This window comes from Rhinolophus sinicus, chromosome 1 (assembly GCF_057876585.1).
Source record: "Rhinolophus sinicus isolate RSI-liver-muscle chromosome 1, RSI-T2T, whole genome shotgun sequence".
Lineage (NCBI taxonomy): Eukaryota > Metazoa > Chordata > Mammalia > Chiroptera > Rhinolophidae > Rhinolophus > Rhinolophus sinicus.
In genome coordinates, this window is record NC_142501.1 from 65115192 (window position 1) to 65131435 (window position 16244).

Consider the following 16244-nt stretch of genomic DNA (forward strand, 5'->3'; position numbering starts at 1 on the left):
TTGTTCTCCTCTCTACTTGTACCCTGTTGCTCTGTCCAGGATGCCCAAAGGTGAATGCAACAGCAACTCAGGTGGGTCCTCCTGGAGCTCACAAAGGGAAATCCTCCTGATGCTGAATGTATCAGACCTCATGATTCTGCTCACATTTTCTATTCCAATGTCTCAGTTTCCTTCAGTTATGATTATGTCTCCTAAACACCCTCAGTGGCAACAACTTCTAAGCTCATTTAAAACTCATCCTTGTTTTTTTTTTTTAATACTGCTATTCACCAGCAAAAGGCACCGTTAATCTCTTATTCCTAGTCGATGCCCATTTCTATATTTCATGAAAACACTGTGGTGAATGCTTTGTTGCTAAGCAAAATTTGGGAAATGTATTTCTATCCACCCATGAGATGCGAGACACACTCTTCAGGCATCAGAGATCTTGGGAAAAAAATAACCGAACTTCCTTATGGAAAAAGTATAAAACCATGTAAGACAACTCTCTACTACATAAAAAACAGAAGTCTGAGAATTATAAACACCATGCAATTTTTTTTTTGTTTTTGCATTTTTTCCCTTCTTAACTCTGATTTAATTATGTTTAAGAGCCAATATTCGTTTCCTCTTAGAAATGCAAATCTGATTTTAATGTAATATGCAGGGAGATATCTGTATGTTAGAAAAGAAAGGTGGTGAACAATTTTCAGCAAAAGTGGATGATGGGGTCAGACATTAGAATTACTTAAATTATCAGTTCCCTGAAAAGAAAACATAAATGACATCACTCATGTTTTCCACAGTGAGGGAAAAATATTTGTTCTTGGTCTCCATACATTTCAGCATATAAAGTCATGTTCTCAAATTGTCTTGGCAGGTAAAATACTTATTATTTCATGAATTGAAAATTATTTGGACTATTTATAATTTGTATACAGGGCAAATAAAAAGCAGAAAAATGAGCTTGCGAAACACAATGACGTTTTTAAAAAGGGTCTGGTAAACATTTCTGATTCACTGACACCAGAATTGACCAAGCAAAATCTCATGCTGAGAAAGCAATGCACAGTGTGCATTCTTACACCTACTGCGCTCCACATCCAATGATGACTTCAGATCAATTTAGAAGAAACTTACAGTTCTAGAAATCTCTCCTCTTAGCCAGTGTGAGGACAGGAAGGTCCCATGGGGCCTCTGACAGGGATGGTATGTAATCTCATGGTCTGCACCCTCCTGGAGCGCCTTATCATTTCTATTCAAATGAGGCAGAATTTCTTTTCATAACCTGCCTAGGCTGCATGATTTCTCCACCCCAATGTGTAAAATTAAAATCTGATAAAAGTAATGCTATACTAGAGATTTTCATTAGTTCCAAGGCTCTCTAAGCTCCATTTAATTAAAAAAGGCTGCATCCAGCTGACTCATTCAGTATGGAAATTATCTGGTCCCTCTTTTTTTCCCCCAAACTGTGGAAAAGTGCAGTGTGTTTTTGAAGGTGAGAGACACCGTTATACAAATGACCTTCTCATACGCACGACTTCAATGCCAGAAAAAATTGTTCTCTGTCTCTAAATCTACGGAAATGTGTTCTTCACCTCTAAGGCACTTTGTCAGCACCAGTGGGACTTCGAGGAATAAAAAAAGAGGGCACTTGGCTTAAGGAAAAGGAAGGAGGAGTTGGAACAAAGACCCCACGGGAGAATCTTTCTTCATTTGATTTTGGGCTCAAAATATGTTTTCTTGCACCAGGCTTTGTTTACACATGCCTAGGTGGCTGGTATGTAAATACTCAGCAAACACAACTGTGAGCTCAAGACAGTAAAAATGGAGATTCCCTCAGCTGACACTTGCTATAGAATAAATGTAATCAAATATTTTGATTCTCTCAGGGAAGATATCTGGTCAGAAAGGTTGTTCTCCACCTTAAGAAACACACTACTCTGTCAAACAGGCAAAATATAGGGAAAATTAACCCTTTATACGACTATCCCCCCAACCCCCGCCCCAATATTTGAAGGATCTGCTATTAATGACAACTTTCCAACTATTTAAGACAAGTGAAAGTTTTACTATTTGCCTTCACTGTCCTTCAAGTAGAGTGGAAATCCATTATGAATTAACAGGAAGTCAAATTATTTCCCTTCTTTCTTAAGGAAGAAATTTGCACCAAAGGTTTTTTTTTGTTTTCTTTTTAAATATCAAATAGTTCTTGCCTGAAATTTCTCTGAAACATTCTCAAACAATGTTTCTTTCCTCAGCTTGGGGGTTTCCAGTAAATGATATGTGGCTTGGCACAAAGGATTTTGAAGACGAACAAGAGCAAAACAAAGATCATCTGTTGTTTTGAAAAGAAATGATACAGGCAGAACTAAATCCTTTCTGCTTTCTCATTCTGCTGGAGGAAGTAACCAGCAAGAAGACAGATTTATCCAGACAGAGCCTCTCACCGTGGTCAGGTCCCTTCAGAGCCAGGCGAGTCTGATGATGGGGAAGAATCTCAAGCTTGACCTGGTCTGTGGTGTTTGCCAGGAACTGGGTTGCTTCCGCGAGGGTACAGTACTCCATGCTGGTTCCATCGATGGACAGGATGTGATCTCCCACGTGCAGCGCACCACATCTAGGGGGCGACAAATGCTCAGTGCCATGAAAGGACTTTCTCTTTGAAATAACGACTTTCATGTCCTTCAGAGCTAACATTTCACACAGTTTTCATTAACTTAAAAAAAGAAAAAGTTTGAGTATTATAGGAAACACCGTTTGTCAAATGTTAAGTACCTATGGAGAGGAATGTAAAACCTTGTAGAAAATACAGAAAAATTCAAGGAAATGTTTATTTTGGGGGCAATGGTGCAAAAAATTGACGGGAAATGAACAGGAGGGGTGGGAAGAACAGGAAAATGTTTCCCCTTGATTTTTTTCTGTGATTTTTTTCCTCCTATGGTTTTATATTTATAAATATGAGTTGGTAAATATTCAGAATGTCAAGATGTGACTGACAGTTGGAATAGGGTCATTTATAACTATTTTATGTGTGAATGGGAGTAACTTGGAGGGAGATTCAGCTAATCCTGTCCCAGAATTCTTTCATACAAGCTCCATGATCACCAGTTATTACTGTTTTATTTTGTTATTCTAGAGTTAAATTTATTAGTACAAAAGCTCTCGATGATGATGAAAATTATGCAGGAGGCAAATGAGTGATAAAACGAGGCCTGCGTGGTGAGAGAAGGGAAAGCTCGGGGTGGGGAAGGGCTAGCTGCTACACCTTGCTGAGCTCAAAAGACTGACTACTGGATGAGTTGAGAAAAGCAAACAGAGCAGTCAGCATCCCCGACATACCAGTCAAGTGGACAGCTCCTTAAACTGGTTACCCCCTGTGGAATGGGAAAAAAAACAGAGGGAGAAAATTAAAGCATCCTGCACCGTTGAACTGGAGAACACCCCTGGATCAATGGCGGTCACCATTAAAGGACTGAATGTAGGGTAAGACCACGGTGGAGCTGTAGACTGACCACTACAGGGGCTACTGCAGGTTACTGATCCCAGTCGGAGGTTCACCAGGCATGGCCAGGGCGTATGAAGAAGGGGCTGGTGACATGCAGGGCAGACTGGGTATTCTAGTATAGCTAAAAATTTCCACAGTGAGAGTAGTTTGTTTCTCAAGACAAAAGCATTTCAAGTTATCCCTTCCATCTGAACATATAATTCCACGCGGATGCACTTGGAGTGCTTCAGCTATGGGAGGCAAGGGTTTTCCTACCAGGAGCTATAACATAATTCATTAGGTGGTAAGGTCGTCTTTATTTTTATCCCCCTTCTAACTTGTAAGTCTAAAACATTGATTAGGAAAAGGAATGAGGAAAAAGGACTTCGGTTTTTATTGTCGTAGGAAATGAATAATGTTTTTAGGGACCTTTGAAGATTGTGAAACCCTAAGATTAACGTTCTATAAGAGTAAGAACTTTCTTTAAAGATTGCATAATTTAAAAAAAAATATTGTTTTATTTATTCAAGAAAAAAGGAATTTTATGGTGGCAGGATTTAATTGTTGACAACTCAGGAAAATCACGACTTCTCTGCATGGAGCATAATAAAGATCTGCTTAGCTACCCTACACCAAGAACAGCCCATTTCCCTAGGACACAGTAGGGAAACTTGTCAGTTGCTTGACCTTGTATTTTCCATTTCTAAAGGCACACCAAACATCTGGAATAAGTGACATATATCACGGGGTGGTTGATAACGTAAGTGAATTTTTAAGCCCTAGAACAGTACTGTAACTTGTTTTCTAGTTGAAACTTGTGTAAATTGGCAGGAGAGCTGCTCATTTATTGTGTGTGTATGGTGTGCATATGGGTATGTATTATATGTGTGTATATATAAACATATACAAGTATATATGTGTGTGTGTGTTTAACACACATGCAGTTTTGAGAAGTTCGCACTTCCTTTGACACTCACCTGTCTGCAATACTTGCAGATTTGATTTTGTCTATGACAATGACCTGTTTGTTACAGCACATCGAGGTAGTTAGGGCAACCCCAAGGCTGGCACCAGGAGTTTTGGCAACTTCAACTAGCAGTGGCCCGGATGCTGTTGCCACAGAATCTATAGAAGAACAAATTTCAGAAAACAAAACAAAATAATACAAATAAGCAATCAGAGAAGAAAAAAATGGATACGTTCTGTAAATACTGGCCTATTGATTCTATCACTGAAACTTAGATTTTCCTCTGCATAACATCCCCATAGCCAGTGATAACTTCTTAGGGCATCTCTTAGGACACCTGTTCTATCCAGATTGTGTTCAGCAATATGTGCACAGGTTTATCTCTTTAATTAAATTTTAAGCTTCATGTCAGTTGGATGTCTCTGTATCTTTATGCCCTCTCTGTCACTTGGTACAGTGCCCAGCACATACTATTATAGGTCTCTCAATAAATATTTTTTAAATTAATTAATTCAATAAACATCTTAGCACCTACTATGGTGGTTGGATGGCTGGCTGGAAGAATGGATGGAAGGATGGATGGATGAATGGATGATGTCACTAATTAGCCAAATAGTACTGTGTTTCCCCCAAAATAAGACGTTGTCGGACAATCAGCTCTAATGCGTTTTTGGAGCAAAAATTAATATAAGATCTGGTATTATATTATATTATATTATATTATATTATATTATATTATATTATATCTGGTATTACATTATATTATATTATATTATATTATATTATATTATATTATATTATATTATATTATATTATATTAATTATATTATATATTATACCTGGTCTTATAGTAAAATAAGACCATGTCTTATATTAATTTTTGCTCCAAAAGATGCATTAGAGCTGATTGTCTGGCTAGGCCTTATTTTCAGGTAAACACGGTAGTAATGTGCATACTAAGTTGAATTTGTAAATCCATTGGGACTTTCCTTATACTGGACCTGATTTAAGGTCACCTCTCCCTCACATGCTTTATTTTTGCTTTGGAACACTCTTAGTTCTTTCAAATCCTACTACCTTTGGGGACTCAGTGTAAACATTCTTCTGGGAAGCCTCTCCTGATTCCCGGTTTGGTGAGATGTCTTTCTCCTGTGCGCCCATAGTCTGCTATATTCCTGCTATTGTAGCACCCCTATCTGTTTCATAATGGCCAGTTTGGATTACATGCCTCTGTTCTTTGTCAGACTACAGGCTTGCCGTGAAGGCAGAGACTATGTCCTGTTGGTAATAGCATCCTGAGTGCCTGGGATAATGACTGGCACACAGGAGGTATGCAATACATAGTTGTTGAATGAATGCGTGAACAAATGAGAAAAACTCATGAGATCGCCTGAAGCTCAGAAAAGACAGGGGTCATACGTGAAAGAGCCGTGGAGATAGAGTTAAATCACCTGCATTTATTTCTTCTTTTCACAATATTTTGGTCATGGTACCTTATGGAAGTTACTAAAACTTTCTAAGTCTGCTTGCTTACTTATAAGATGGTATCTTTTCCTCAGCATTCTTTACAACGAAATCACTGTGCAGTTAAACATTTTGTAATTTGCTGTCTAGAACGCTATTATTATTATTATTGATATATTATGACCTTAAGCCTTTGAGCCATCTCATTTTTCAAGACTGTATATTGCTCTATAATATTTTTCTGACTTTCTACTGTTCCGGTGTTTCCTAATTCATTAATACAACGTTGTCTTTCTGCAAGTATATCTTTATCATCAAGGCACCACGCAGAGATACTCGTAGTGAACTAGGAAATCTGCATTCCTAGTGCTGAAGCTCAGGCAGGCTGCACTGACTCATGAAGATGGGAGTTCCATGGGAGAGTCATTTTCAGTTTGAGATTAAATAACATATTTCTTAAATAAGGTAAAGAGAAAACATTCATGCCAGCAACATTCATATTTCAGTGCTAAGGATTCTTGTATGTGCTATGTCTCTTACATGACTGGTGATATTGAAATAATTTAGTCCTAACAAAGGTTAAGATCTGTATGTGTATCTCTCTTGGTCAATTCCAGGGCAGAGTTTCAATAATAGTTGGGAAGAGCCAAAGGTCTTAGCCTACTAAGAGGACATTTTGGTCCTGCAGTTTTATGGCTATAATTTTCCTATTATATTATCACTAACTTCCCAGAGTTTGTTCTCAACCTAACTCTACAGTGGCTGCTACTGTTTGGTTGTACTCACCCTGCTGTTTTTGTTTTCCTGATCTAGAGCCATTGACAACATCCTAACTTCCATTCTTCCTTCTCCCCCCAATTCCCACTTTGTTTCTCTCCAGTGCCTCAGTTGGTCTTTCTGCTGCTTGGGTCCTGCCTCACCCTCTCCTAGAGGTGTAGAGTCATTGGTCCCGGGGGCCATCTGCAGTGGTCTTTTCCTCATCTGCCTCAATGGGGGAACCCCTGGAAAGAATTCCGGTCAGTTCCTGCAGCCCGTCTTAGTTGTCCTTCCTTCACAAGGGTAGGTGGTTCCGCCTACCTCTCAACTCTAATATTCCAAGTTCTGCTGCTAACCCAAGTATACATGATCTGATGACTCTTGCTCCCTCCCAGAAGTCTGCTGTCCTTCTCTTCATTGAGCATGCTCATTAGCAGCCTCTCCTCATGCTCAGGTCGAACTTCACATGAACTCTGGCCTTGCAGAGAGTTTTCTCACACTATCTTTATAGAACTTTAGAAGCACTAATTTCCCAAATCAATTCCCATACACTTGTTGTATTTTAATAGATAGGTTTGTGACATGACAATCGCATATATTCTTCCACATAGTTTCTTCATGTCTAAAGACAAATTTATTTGTCTTAATACAGAAAAGTAATAAAGTTTCTGTATTATTTATTAACCTAATCTCTTACAAATGACAGAAACTGATCGCTGTTCCTTGTCAGCCCATATTCCCTTCTTTCTTCAGTAATAACCTTCCTAAGTTTTGGCTGAGCAAGCGGCTGCCCAGGTAAGGACAACATTTCCCAGCCTCCTTAGCAGTGAGGTGCAGCCGTGTGACTAAGTTCCAGCCAAAGGGAAATGAGTGAAAGTAAGATGTGACCCGTTCTGGATGTGCTCTTAAAGAGAATGGCTGTGGCCCCATCCACATCATTTGCTACTTCTTGCTGCAGCAAAGTGGGTCCAGAACTGGTAAGCCATCTTCAACCATGCAGACAAGGTCATGGAACCACAACATAGAGAAAACATAGATTCCTAAAACCATATCTCTAGAGATTGTTTTATCTCCCAAGAAATAAACAAAAGTCCTGCATCTTAAAACCATGAAGAGATAGGAATGCCCTGGGGGAAGACACTGTCTGTCCCTAGAAGAGTCTGCTAGACTGGTTTATCTGCAGAGGACTCTGAGCAAACCATGTTGGCTGACACCTCAAGAGAACCGTGGAGTAAACATGCTTATTTAAGTCAGGGTCCTACCAAGAAACATGTGGTTCACTCAAATAAGGATAATTTGAGGAGTGTTTAATAAGGGGGCTATTTAGAAAGGGAAATCATAAGGGATGATGTAATACTCTGGGGCCAGAAGCAACAGGGTACCATGCCCTCCTAGGCCCAGAGAGGCAAAAGATAGAGCGGTTAGTGGAGTCAGGACTCAGAAAGGGCTATGTGGCAAGGGCTACCTGACAGGAGATGGGACCTTTAATCAAAGTATGCAGCCAGCCCCTGTGAATCCACGGAGAGAAAGCCAGGGAATAACACCCGGCATCGTTGTTCTCCCTTCCTTTGATCTCCTGCCATGAATCCGTATTAACTAAACCCAAATGGAGCCAGATGGTATGCGAGCCTGTAATGCATGCCATACAGGTCACAGCACAGAGTAGCGGAGAAGGGTGGAGAGGGGCTCTGGAGATAAAAAGAAGGATATCCTTATTTGTATATATCTCCACTCTACTTCTTTCCACAAACATCTAGATGTCGTTTACTTTAAACAAAATATGTAAGGAAATAATAAGGAAGAAGAAAAAGAGCCTACAAATACCTTGTCCACAAGGGTTAATAGAGAATCGGAGGGGAAAAAACAAGACTGAACTATAGGTAAATCCACAGAGATAGAAAGTAGATTAGTAGTTGCCAGGGGTTGGGGGCAGAGGAGAATACGTAAGTTTTGGAACTAGACAGAAGTGATGGTTGCAGAACATTGTAAATGTACTAAATGATACTGACCTGTACACGTTAAAGTGGCTAATTATATGTTATGTGAATTTAGCTGCAATTGAAAAAAAAATATGACTCTGAAGTGGAAACCAGGATGATAAAGGAAACATGGTCAAATGTGCAGTTGTCACTGTTGGAAAGGAGAAAGTCTAGTAGTTCCTACAGTGGAGATAAAGACTCTTCTAGCAGAGAGTTCTAAACGATATCTCTCCCATGGGTTTTATATATAGATGGTGCTGACTGATATAATGGGTAATATCCTCTACACATTTTTATAATAGGATACAGAGGTGGTTTCCAAAGGCTGTTCTTTTCTCAAGGTTGAGGCATAAGATTAAAGAGCAAATTCATGATGGTGTCTCCATAACGGGACAAGCTAAGGTGACGATCAACTTGATCTGAAGACAGATCCTTGGGTAGACAGACTGGATGCCCCTCTGGGGCTCTTTCCTAGATATCAATCTTTTCCCTCACTTAGGTTTCCAACAGAAGCTGGGTATTAGACAACGGAAGAGGGTCCTCTGGGAGGACACCCTGGTATGCTGGCATTTTATATACACGACTGAGACCAGATCGAAAAGTTTTGGACTTCAGATGAATCCGTGGCAGGATTAACATACACTCAGGATGCCGGAGAAGCCTAACAGGACAGAAGATCATCCACCTCACATTCCCACCGTACTGGGCTTTCCAAGTCACTAGGCTGAGTCATCATTCCTGCAACAACACTGATTTAAAAAACACTTTTATTGAATGCTAACTATCTGCCAGGGACATCACAAGGTCCTGGGGACCCCAAGATGAAAATGTATTATCCCTTCCTTCTAGCAACCCCTTGGGAGCCCTTGCCAAGAAGGTGAGGCAGCAGGATAGGACTCTTTCACTAGGAAAACATACTCTGTTTAACCTCATGAAGTTACTTTTTTTTCTTAAACTGCAGGACACATGTTTGCCATTCTCCCCCAATCCCATGACATGTTTGATATAGTAGAGTCAAAGTGCTTATAAAAAATATCGCATTATCTAATAGGATGTGATTTCCGTGTTTCTAGGAAAATTACTGAAGCATGGTGAAAGATCCACAGAAGGTGACTGAAGCTCCCTGCCTGTCGGGACTGTCTATAGAAAGGCAATGGTAATTACCAAATCTCTTTGGCACATGTCAAGGGAATGGCGGTGACAGTGAGATCTGTGGGGATATGAGGAGGCTGAGAATGGTGAGCTGGGATGGTTGGGATGAGTATATTAGATGAGATAGAATTTGATCTGGAAACAGAATTTGAGCTGAATGTCTCAGCTGCCTTTATTTTAATGGGATCTAGGAAAACAACTAAACTATTTCAGCAAGTATTGCTTTTCAGCATTACCCATGTGGCAGTTACTTTCTGCATCACAGAAGGGAATCTACAAATGCTAACATTTTAATTGGTCATTAGCCTTTGCTGGCAATTGCTTTCCATAATAAATGTTTCCCCACAACAACATCAAGATGCTCATACAGCCTCATGGTATTAAGCCTATTTCCCTAGCTGCCACCCAATTCCATTCACAGAGGGCCTTAGGAAAAGTAGGAGTCCATAAGCCCTGGCTTTTTTTCCAAGATGTCTAATAAGATGCATAGGAAAAGAAAAAGCAAGGAGGCAGGGTGGATGAATGGGGCATTCTTATTTAAGAAAGTGCAAGAGAAAAAAAAATGGAGTGTGTCAAAATGAGAAAACTAAATAGAAGAAAAATCAGGAAGAAATAATCAAGAGCCCATCCCCTGACAGATTAGTTTATCCCGCCGAAGTGAAGCATGGTTGAGAAAAATGGAACATGCAGATATAAATTATTCATGGTTAAAGATGTCTCCGTCATTAAGATATTTGCACCGTGACTGAAGCCCTTGCATGCTGTGTTGATTTATGGGCTACATAATTACATAAGATACGCTGATGACTGTTTGCCTGGGAAACACTCTGAATTTTTATATTGTGTTAATCAGTTTTCTCACCCTGAGCCCTGCATTTCAATCAGAGCACAAGGCTTGATTAGAACCTCCCAGGGGGTGACAGAAAGACTGTGCATGGTCATATTAGCTTTGTCTATCTCACATTCCAACAGATAAAAAGTACCCTTGGGGGAGCTTTTCAACTTACCCATTAGTTAAAAGTATTTTTATTAGTGATAGTCTATTCAAATAATGCTACTAATAATTTCAACCCTTTTCAGATGAGCTAAACTCGGATACACATTTTTTAACTTAAAAAAATTGCCGATTTATTTTTGTCCATTGAAATACTCTACTTGGGAAATATTCCGATGCAAAAAAAAGTGTACCTTCCATGTTCAAGTGAGTTTATCTTAAATCTTAAATTTTTCCTGGGGAGTTAAAAGAGACAACTTGAACAGTTACTGTATTATAAGAAGAGTCCAAAGCAAGTGAAACTCAATAATGCATCTCATGTTAACCTGAGTTTGGCTAAAGCATAATTGGTAATTGACTTTCATTCTCTGCAGCAGGCTCACTAGTCATTTTTATTAACTTTGGAATATCTTGACCCTCCCCCCCATCCATTTTACATGATTGCTTTTTCTTCCTTGTAGCCTGCTTATTGAGTTATGGTGTGTTTTGAACTCTTTAATCGAAATAAAATAAACATACAGAAAAATACATAAATCAAAAGTTTGCTGTTGACAAATTCTCATAAACTAAACATGTCTAAACTAAACATAAACTAATCTGTGTAACCACACCCACACCTAGAAAGAGAACATTACTAGCATCAAAGAATCCCCCCACTATATACTTCTTTAAATCACTTCCCTGCCTCACGGGTAACGACTATTTTGACTTCTAACAGCATAGGTTAGTATTACTTACTCTTGTGCTTTTTAAAAAATTTAATTAAAGCTTATTGGGGTAACAATTGTTAGTAAAGTTACACAGATTTCAGGTGTACAATTCTGCAATACATCATCTATATATCACATTGTGTGTTCACCACACAGAGTAAGTTCTCTTTCCATCACCATATATTTGATCCCCTTTACCCTCATCTACCACCCTCCTGCCTCCTTCCCCTCTGGTAACCACTAACTATTGTCTGTGTCTATGAGTTTTTGTTTCTTCATTTGTTTGTCTTGTTCTTTTGTTGTTTTCAGTTTTATATACCAGTGACATATCAGTGAAATCATATGGTTCTCAACTTTTTCTGTCTGACTTATTTCATTTAGCATTATAATCTCAAGATCCATCCATGTTGTCGCAAATAGTACTATTTCATCTTTTTTACGGCAGAATAGTATTCCATTGTGTATATATACCACAACTTCTTTATCCATTCATCTATCGAAGGACACTTTGTCTTGGCCACCGTAAATAAAGCTGCAGTGAACATTGGCGCACATATGTCTTTATGGATAAATGTTTTCAGATATTTTGGGTAGATACCCAGGAGAGGGATTGCTGGGTTATTTAAGAATAGAATTACTCTTGTGCTTTTTAAAAAATAGATTGTACTCTTCTGTATCTGGCTTCTTTTGCTCAACATTATGTTTGTGAGATTTGTGCATATCGTTGGGGATTTTAGATCATTCATTCTCATTGCTATATAATATTCCATTGGGTGAATGTACCATAATTTATCCATTCTACTATTTAGTTGTATTCCGGTTTTCAGCGGATACAAATATTCCTTCTATGAATATTTTAGGTTGTCTTTTGGTGAACACAGGTATGCATTTCTGTGGGAGTCATGAACAGGAGTGGAATTGTTGGGCTGTAGGATATGAATATATTGAGCTTAAGTAGATACTGTCAAAGAGTTTTCCAAAAGAGTTGTATGAATTTTCCTTCTTACTAACAGGAAATGAGAGTTCCAGTTGCTTTACGTGTTTGTCACCTTTTGCTGTAGTCAGCCTTTTCCACTGTAGCATTCAAGTGGGTATGTACTGGTGTCGCATTGTGGTTTCAACTTGCATTTCCCTGATGGCTAAGGTGTTGAACAATCTTTCATGGCTTACTGGCCATTTGGATGTTTTCTTTTATAAAGTGTAAAGGAAGTCTTTCCCCGCAACTTTCTATTAGGTTGTCTGGTTTACTGATTTGTGGGAATTAAAAAACAAACAAACATACCCCCGCCCTTTGAAAATATCAGATATATTTTCAAGCTGCTCTGTGGCTTATAATTTAAAACTCTTAATGGTGTCTTTTGATGAAGAAAAGTTCTTAATTATTATTATTTTTTATGGTTAGTTTATGTATTCTGTTTAAGAAATCTTTGCTTACTATAAAGTCATGATGATGTTGTCCTATGTTTTTTCTACAGGCTTTATTATTAATTTTCACATTTAGATCCATAGTCCATCTGAAATTATTTCTATGTCTGATGTGTCATATGGATATGGAGAAAATCTGTGTTACCCATCATCATTTTTTGAAAAAGACCATTCTTTCCTCACTGCATTTTAATATCACCTATGTCATAAATGAGATTATTACATATGTATAGTTCTATTTCTGGACACTCTGTTCTGTTCCATTGGTCAATCTATCTGCTGTTCTCATGACAGTACCTCACCGTCTTAGTTACTTTAGCTTTTTAACAGATCTTGACATCTGGTAGTGTGAGTTCGCTGGTTTTGCTGTCCTCCAAGGCTGCCTTGGCTTTTCTTGGTCCTTTGCAGAGTGATGTTTGACTGTGTGTCTTGTTCAGAGAAAGCTAGAACCCAGTAACTAAATAAGTGAAGGAGTTTAGGTCCCTGGCTAAAGGAATAATAATATATGATACATAAAATAATCATGTTAGAATTTACATGACAGGTTTCAGTATTTAATTTGATAAGACTGACATGGTATCTATAGATATTTAGACATATTTTATAGAATGCTAATAAAAATCTTTCAACTTAAATTCTAGGGCTCTAATCTTGTTCCATGTAGATAAATGATAAAGAGTTTTTAAACTTTTAACAGAGAAGATGAAACAAATTAGGATCACAAAATTTCTTAAAGAAGTTTCTGAGCTCAGACCTAGTGACTTGGGGCACACTCTAGACAACGCCATGTCCCTTGCCACACAAGCTCTGGAAGCTTCCATTTTCACAGTCAGTTCTAATGTAAAGACTTTTGAAAAAGGGCATAAGTTTGTCTCCCAAGAGCAAGTTTTCAGAAAACTCATAAAATTTGTGTTCCCCTTGCCTTCAAAAGTGTAAGCAGCCAAATAAGCCTGGCATTTAAGTGACCAATAGCAATGGGAAAGTAGAAATATTTCAGCCACAAAGTGAAAAATCCTTTGCCCTGGCTGTGAAAAAGATTTGGCATAGACGCAGGGCTACTGCATAATCATCGTATTCCATATCATCATTCTCCAGAAAGTCTGATTCCTCCTCAGTCTAAAGATAGTCACTGTCAGGTTTTTTCTGAGCTGGATAAGTGATCCACACAGAAAATGGAGTGAACCTCCATCAGGTTCTGCTGAGGTGGACAAACTACTTAAGTAGGAGTGAGTGTCTGCCAGCCTGAAAAAGAATTCTTACTACTCAAGCTTCTTAACCTGCCAAGACTGGGAGGCCCAGTCGGTTAGGAAGCGTTAATGGCTCAATAGCAAATGCAGACTCTCTCTGGCATCCTGTGCGAGATTTGGCTTTATGTGTAAAGTTAAAATAAATAAATAAATAAAAAAAATATCCTCGTTCTCTAGGAACCAGATCTGAAATAAGACACATGAATAACAACCGTGCAGATATCCTAAAAGCCAATTTACTTGTAAGTTGTCAAAAATATATTTAGAAATATTTAAAGCATCTCTGACCGATCTTGGGTTTTTACAGGAGGTAAACACAATATCTAAAAAAAATAGCAAAAAAACACTGGACAAATGTACAAGTCTACAGACATGGCTAGATGAAAAAGAAGGAAAAACCACTTGACTACTATGTATTAACCCACCAATACCTTGTTAATGAAGAAGAAAAGAAGTCTGGCCAGAGCAAACGCAATGAGACCCCCGCCCCAGCATGGGCCCATATAAGCACTGGGTAGGAATAATAAGCACACAGTCCAGTGTCTTGAATCCTGTGGGTCCTCAATAAATACTCATTTATAAATCATAAAATAAATGAAATTTCTAATTAGAAAAATTTGACATAGCTAGAAGGGATACAAAATGTCAGAATTAGGATCTAAAAAATGCTGAGATAAGTTGAATGATGGAGAATATTTAGAAATTATTATTTAATAGGATAAATGATGATATGCCTCACATTTTCACTGTGAGTTATAGCTTGCAAAGTGTTTACACGTACAACAGCTTGTTCTCTTTGTGACAACAAACCTCTGGGAGGGGCCTGGGCATTTTAAATGCTCTCCAGGTGATTCCAATGTGCAGTGAGGGTGGGGGTGGGGGTGGGCTCCTGCTTGTTTTTAGGCTGTAGGCTTGGTTGGCCGGAAGCTGTCTGTTATTAGAGGTGTTCAAATAGAGCTTGGTGAGGAAGGGGTCCCAGTGGCAGATAGTGGCACAAGTAGGTGATGCTGACACTCACTTATTGTGGTGTGTTACTGACTGTGGAGAACTCCATTGCTGGGAGCCTCACCTTCCTTCAGAAGCAAGTTCATTTTGCACGTTTGTAGAATTAAGGAAGAATGGCGAGTACCTTTGCCAAAGACAAGAGTTAACAGACCATTCCATTTAAAACTCTTCGTTTATGGAACCTTGATTTTGATGATGGTGCTATAATATCACTCACGAGGTCTGTATTATGTTAAGAAGTGAACACAGGCCCTATTTAGGAGTACACCTGTGGTCCTTTCCCTGGGTTATCTAGTCCTCTCCTCTCTTTGGAGACAAGCTGGAGTCTAATACTTCCAGTTCATTACAGAAATCTGAGCTGCAAATACTGTGCTTGGGAAACTGTGACGATATCTTTGGGTAGACTCGAGATAATAAGAGAGTATAGAAAAAAGAGGTAGAAGGGTTCCTGGAAAATTATTATTCACTCCCTTAGCTTTACCATAATTTGAATCAATAAAAATGCCTGAGTGATTAAACACCAGTAGATAATTAATTCATTGTCTCATTTTCTTCCCTCTTATTCAGAACCCTCTTAGGTACTTAACGTTAAATATTTGATGTTCTGGGATTTTTTTTCTTGCTCAATAATGCACTTAGGCCTAAAACAATTATATTTTAAATGATAAGATTTCAGTTTTATTTTTAAGTATTCCCTGTAAGACTTTTATTTTTGAAAGACTATTAACTGCCTGAGTCTTTTATTTCAAGTTCAGAATCTTATGAGTAGAACTTACTTTTTCTACTTTCCAAACTTTCATCCATACTTAAAACATTTATTATTTCATATATTGGCTATAATTACTCTCAATCTTCTGTGGGTATATTATCAGATTTATGAAGTCAATCTGGGTTTAATCCTAGCTTTAACACAATAAGATGTGTGTGAGATGGGGCAATTTATGTCACTTTTTCAATATAGTTATTTCATCTGTGAAAAATAAGGATAATCATGTATTTGTATAAGCCACAAGATTGCTATGACAATTAGAGTTAATAAAATGCTTAAAGTACCTTGCACAATGTTTGGAGAAATTACC

General features: G+C 38.4%; 1 protein-coding gene across 13 annotated transcripts in view; it reads right to left on the reverse strand.

Annotated features, from left to right (window-relative positions):
* GRIP1 (glutamate receptor interacting protein 1) overlaps positions 1-16244 on the reverse strand; it is a 622932-nt gene that overhangs the window by 90173 nt on the left and 516515 nt on the right. For all 13 annotated transcript variants that reach the window (XM_074325454.2, XM_074325453.2, XM_074325449.2 and 10 more), the window contains 2 exons: positions 4444-4591; positions 2430-2599 (listed from right to left, as the gene is read on the reverse strand). In XM_074325454.2, the coding sequence (XP_074181555.2) occupies positions 2430-2599; positions 4444-4591 (318 nt within the window). The remainder of the gene's footprint in view (positions 1-2429; positions 2600-4443; positions 4592-16244) is intronic.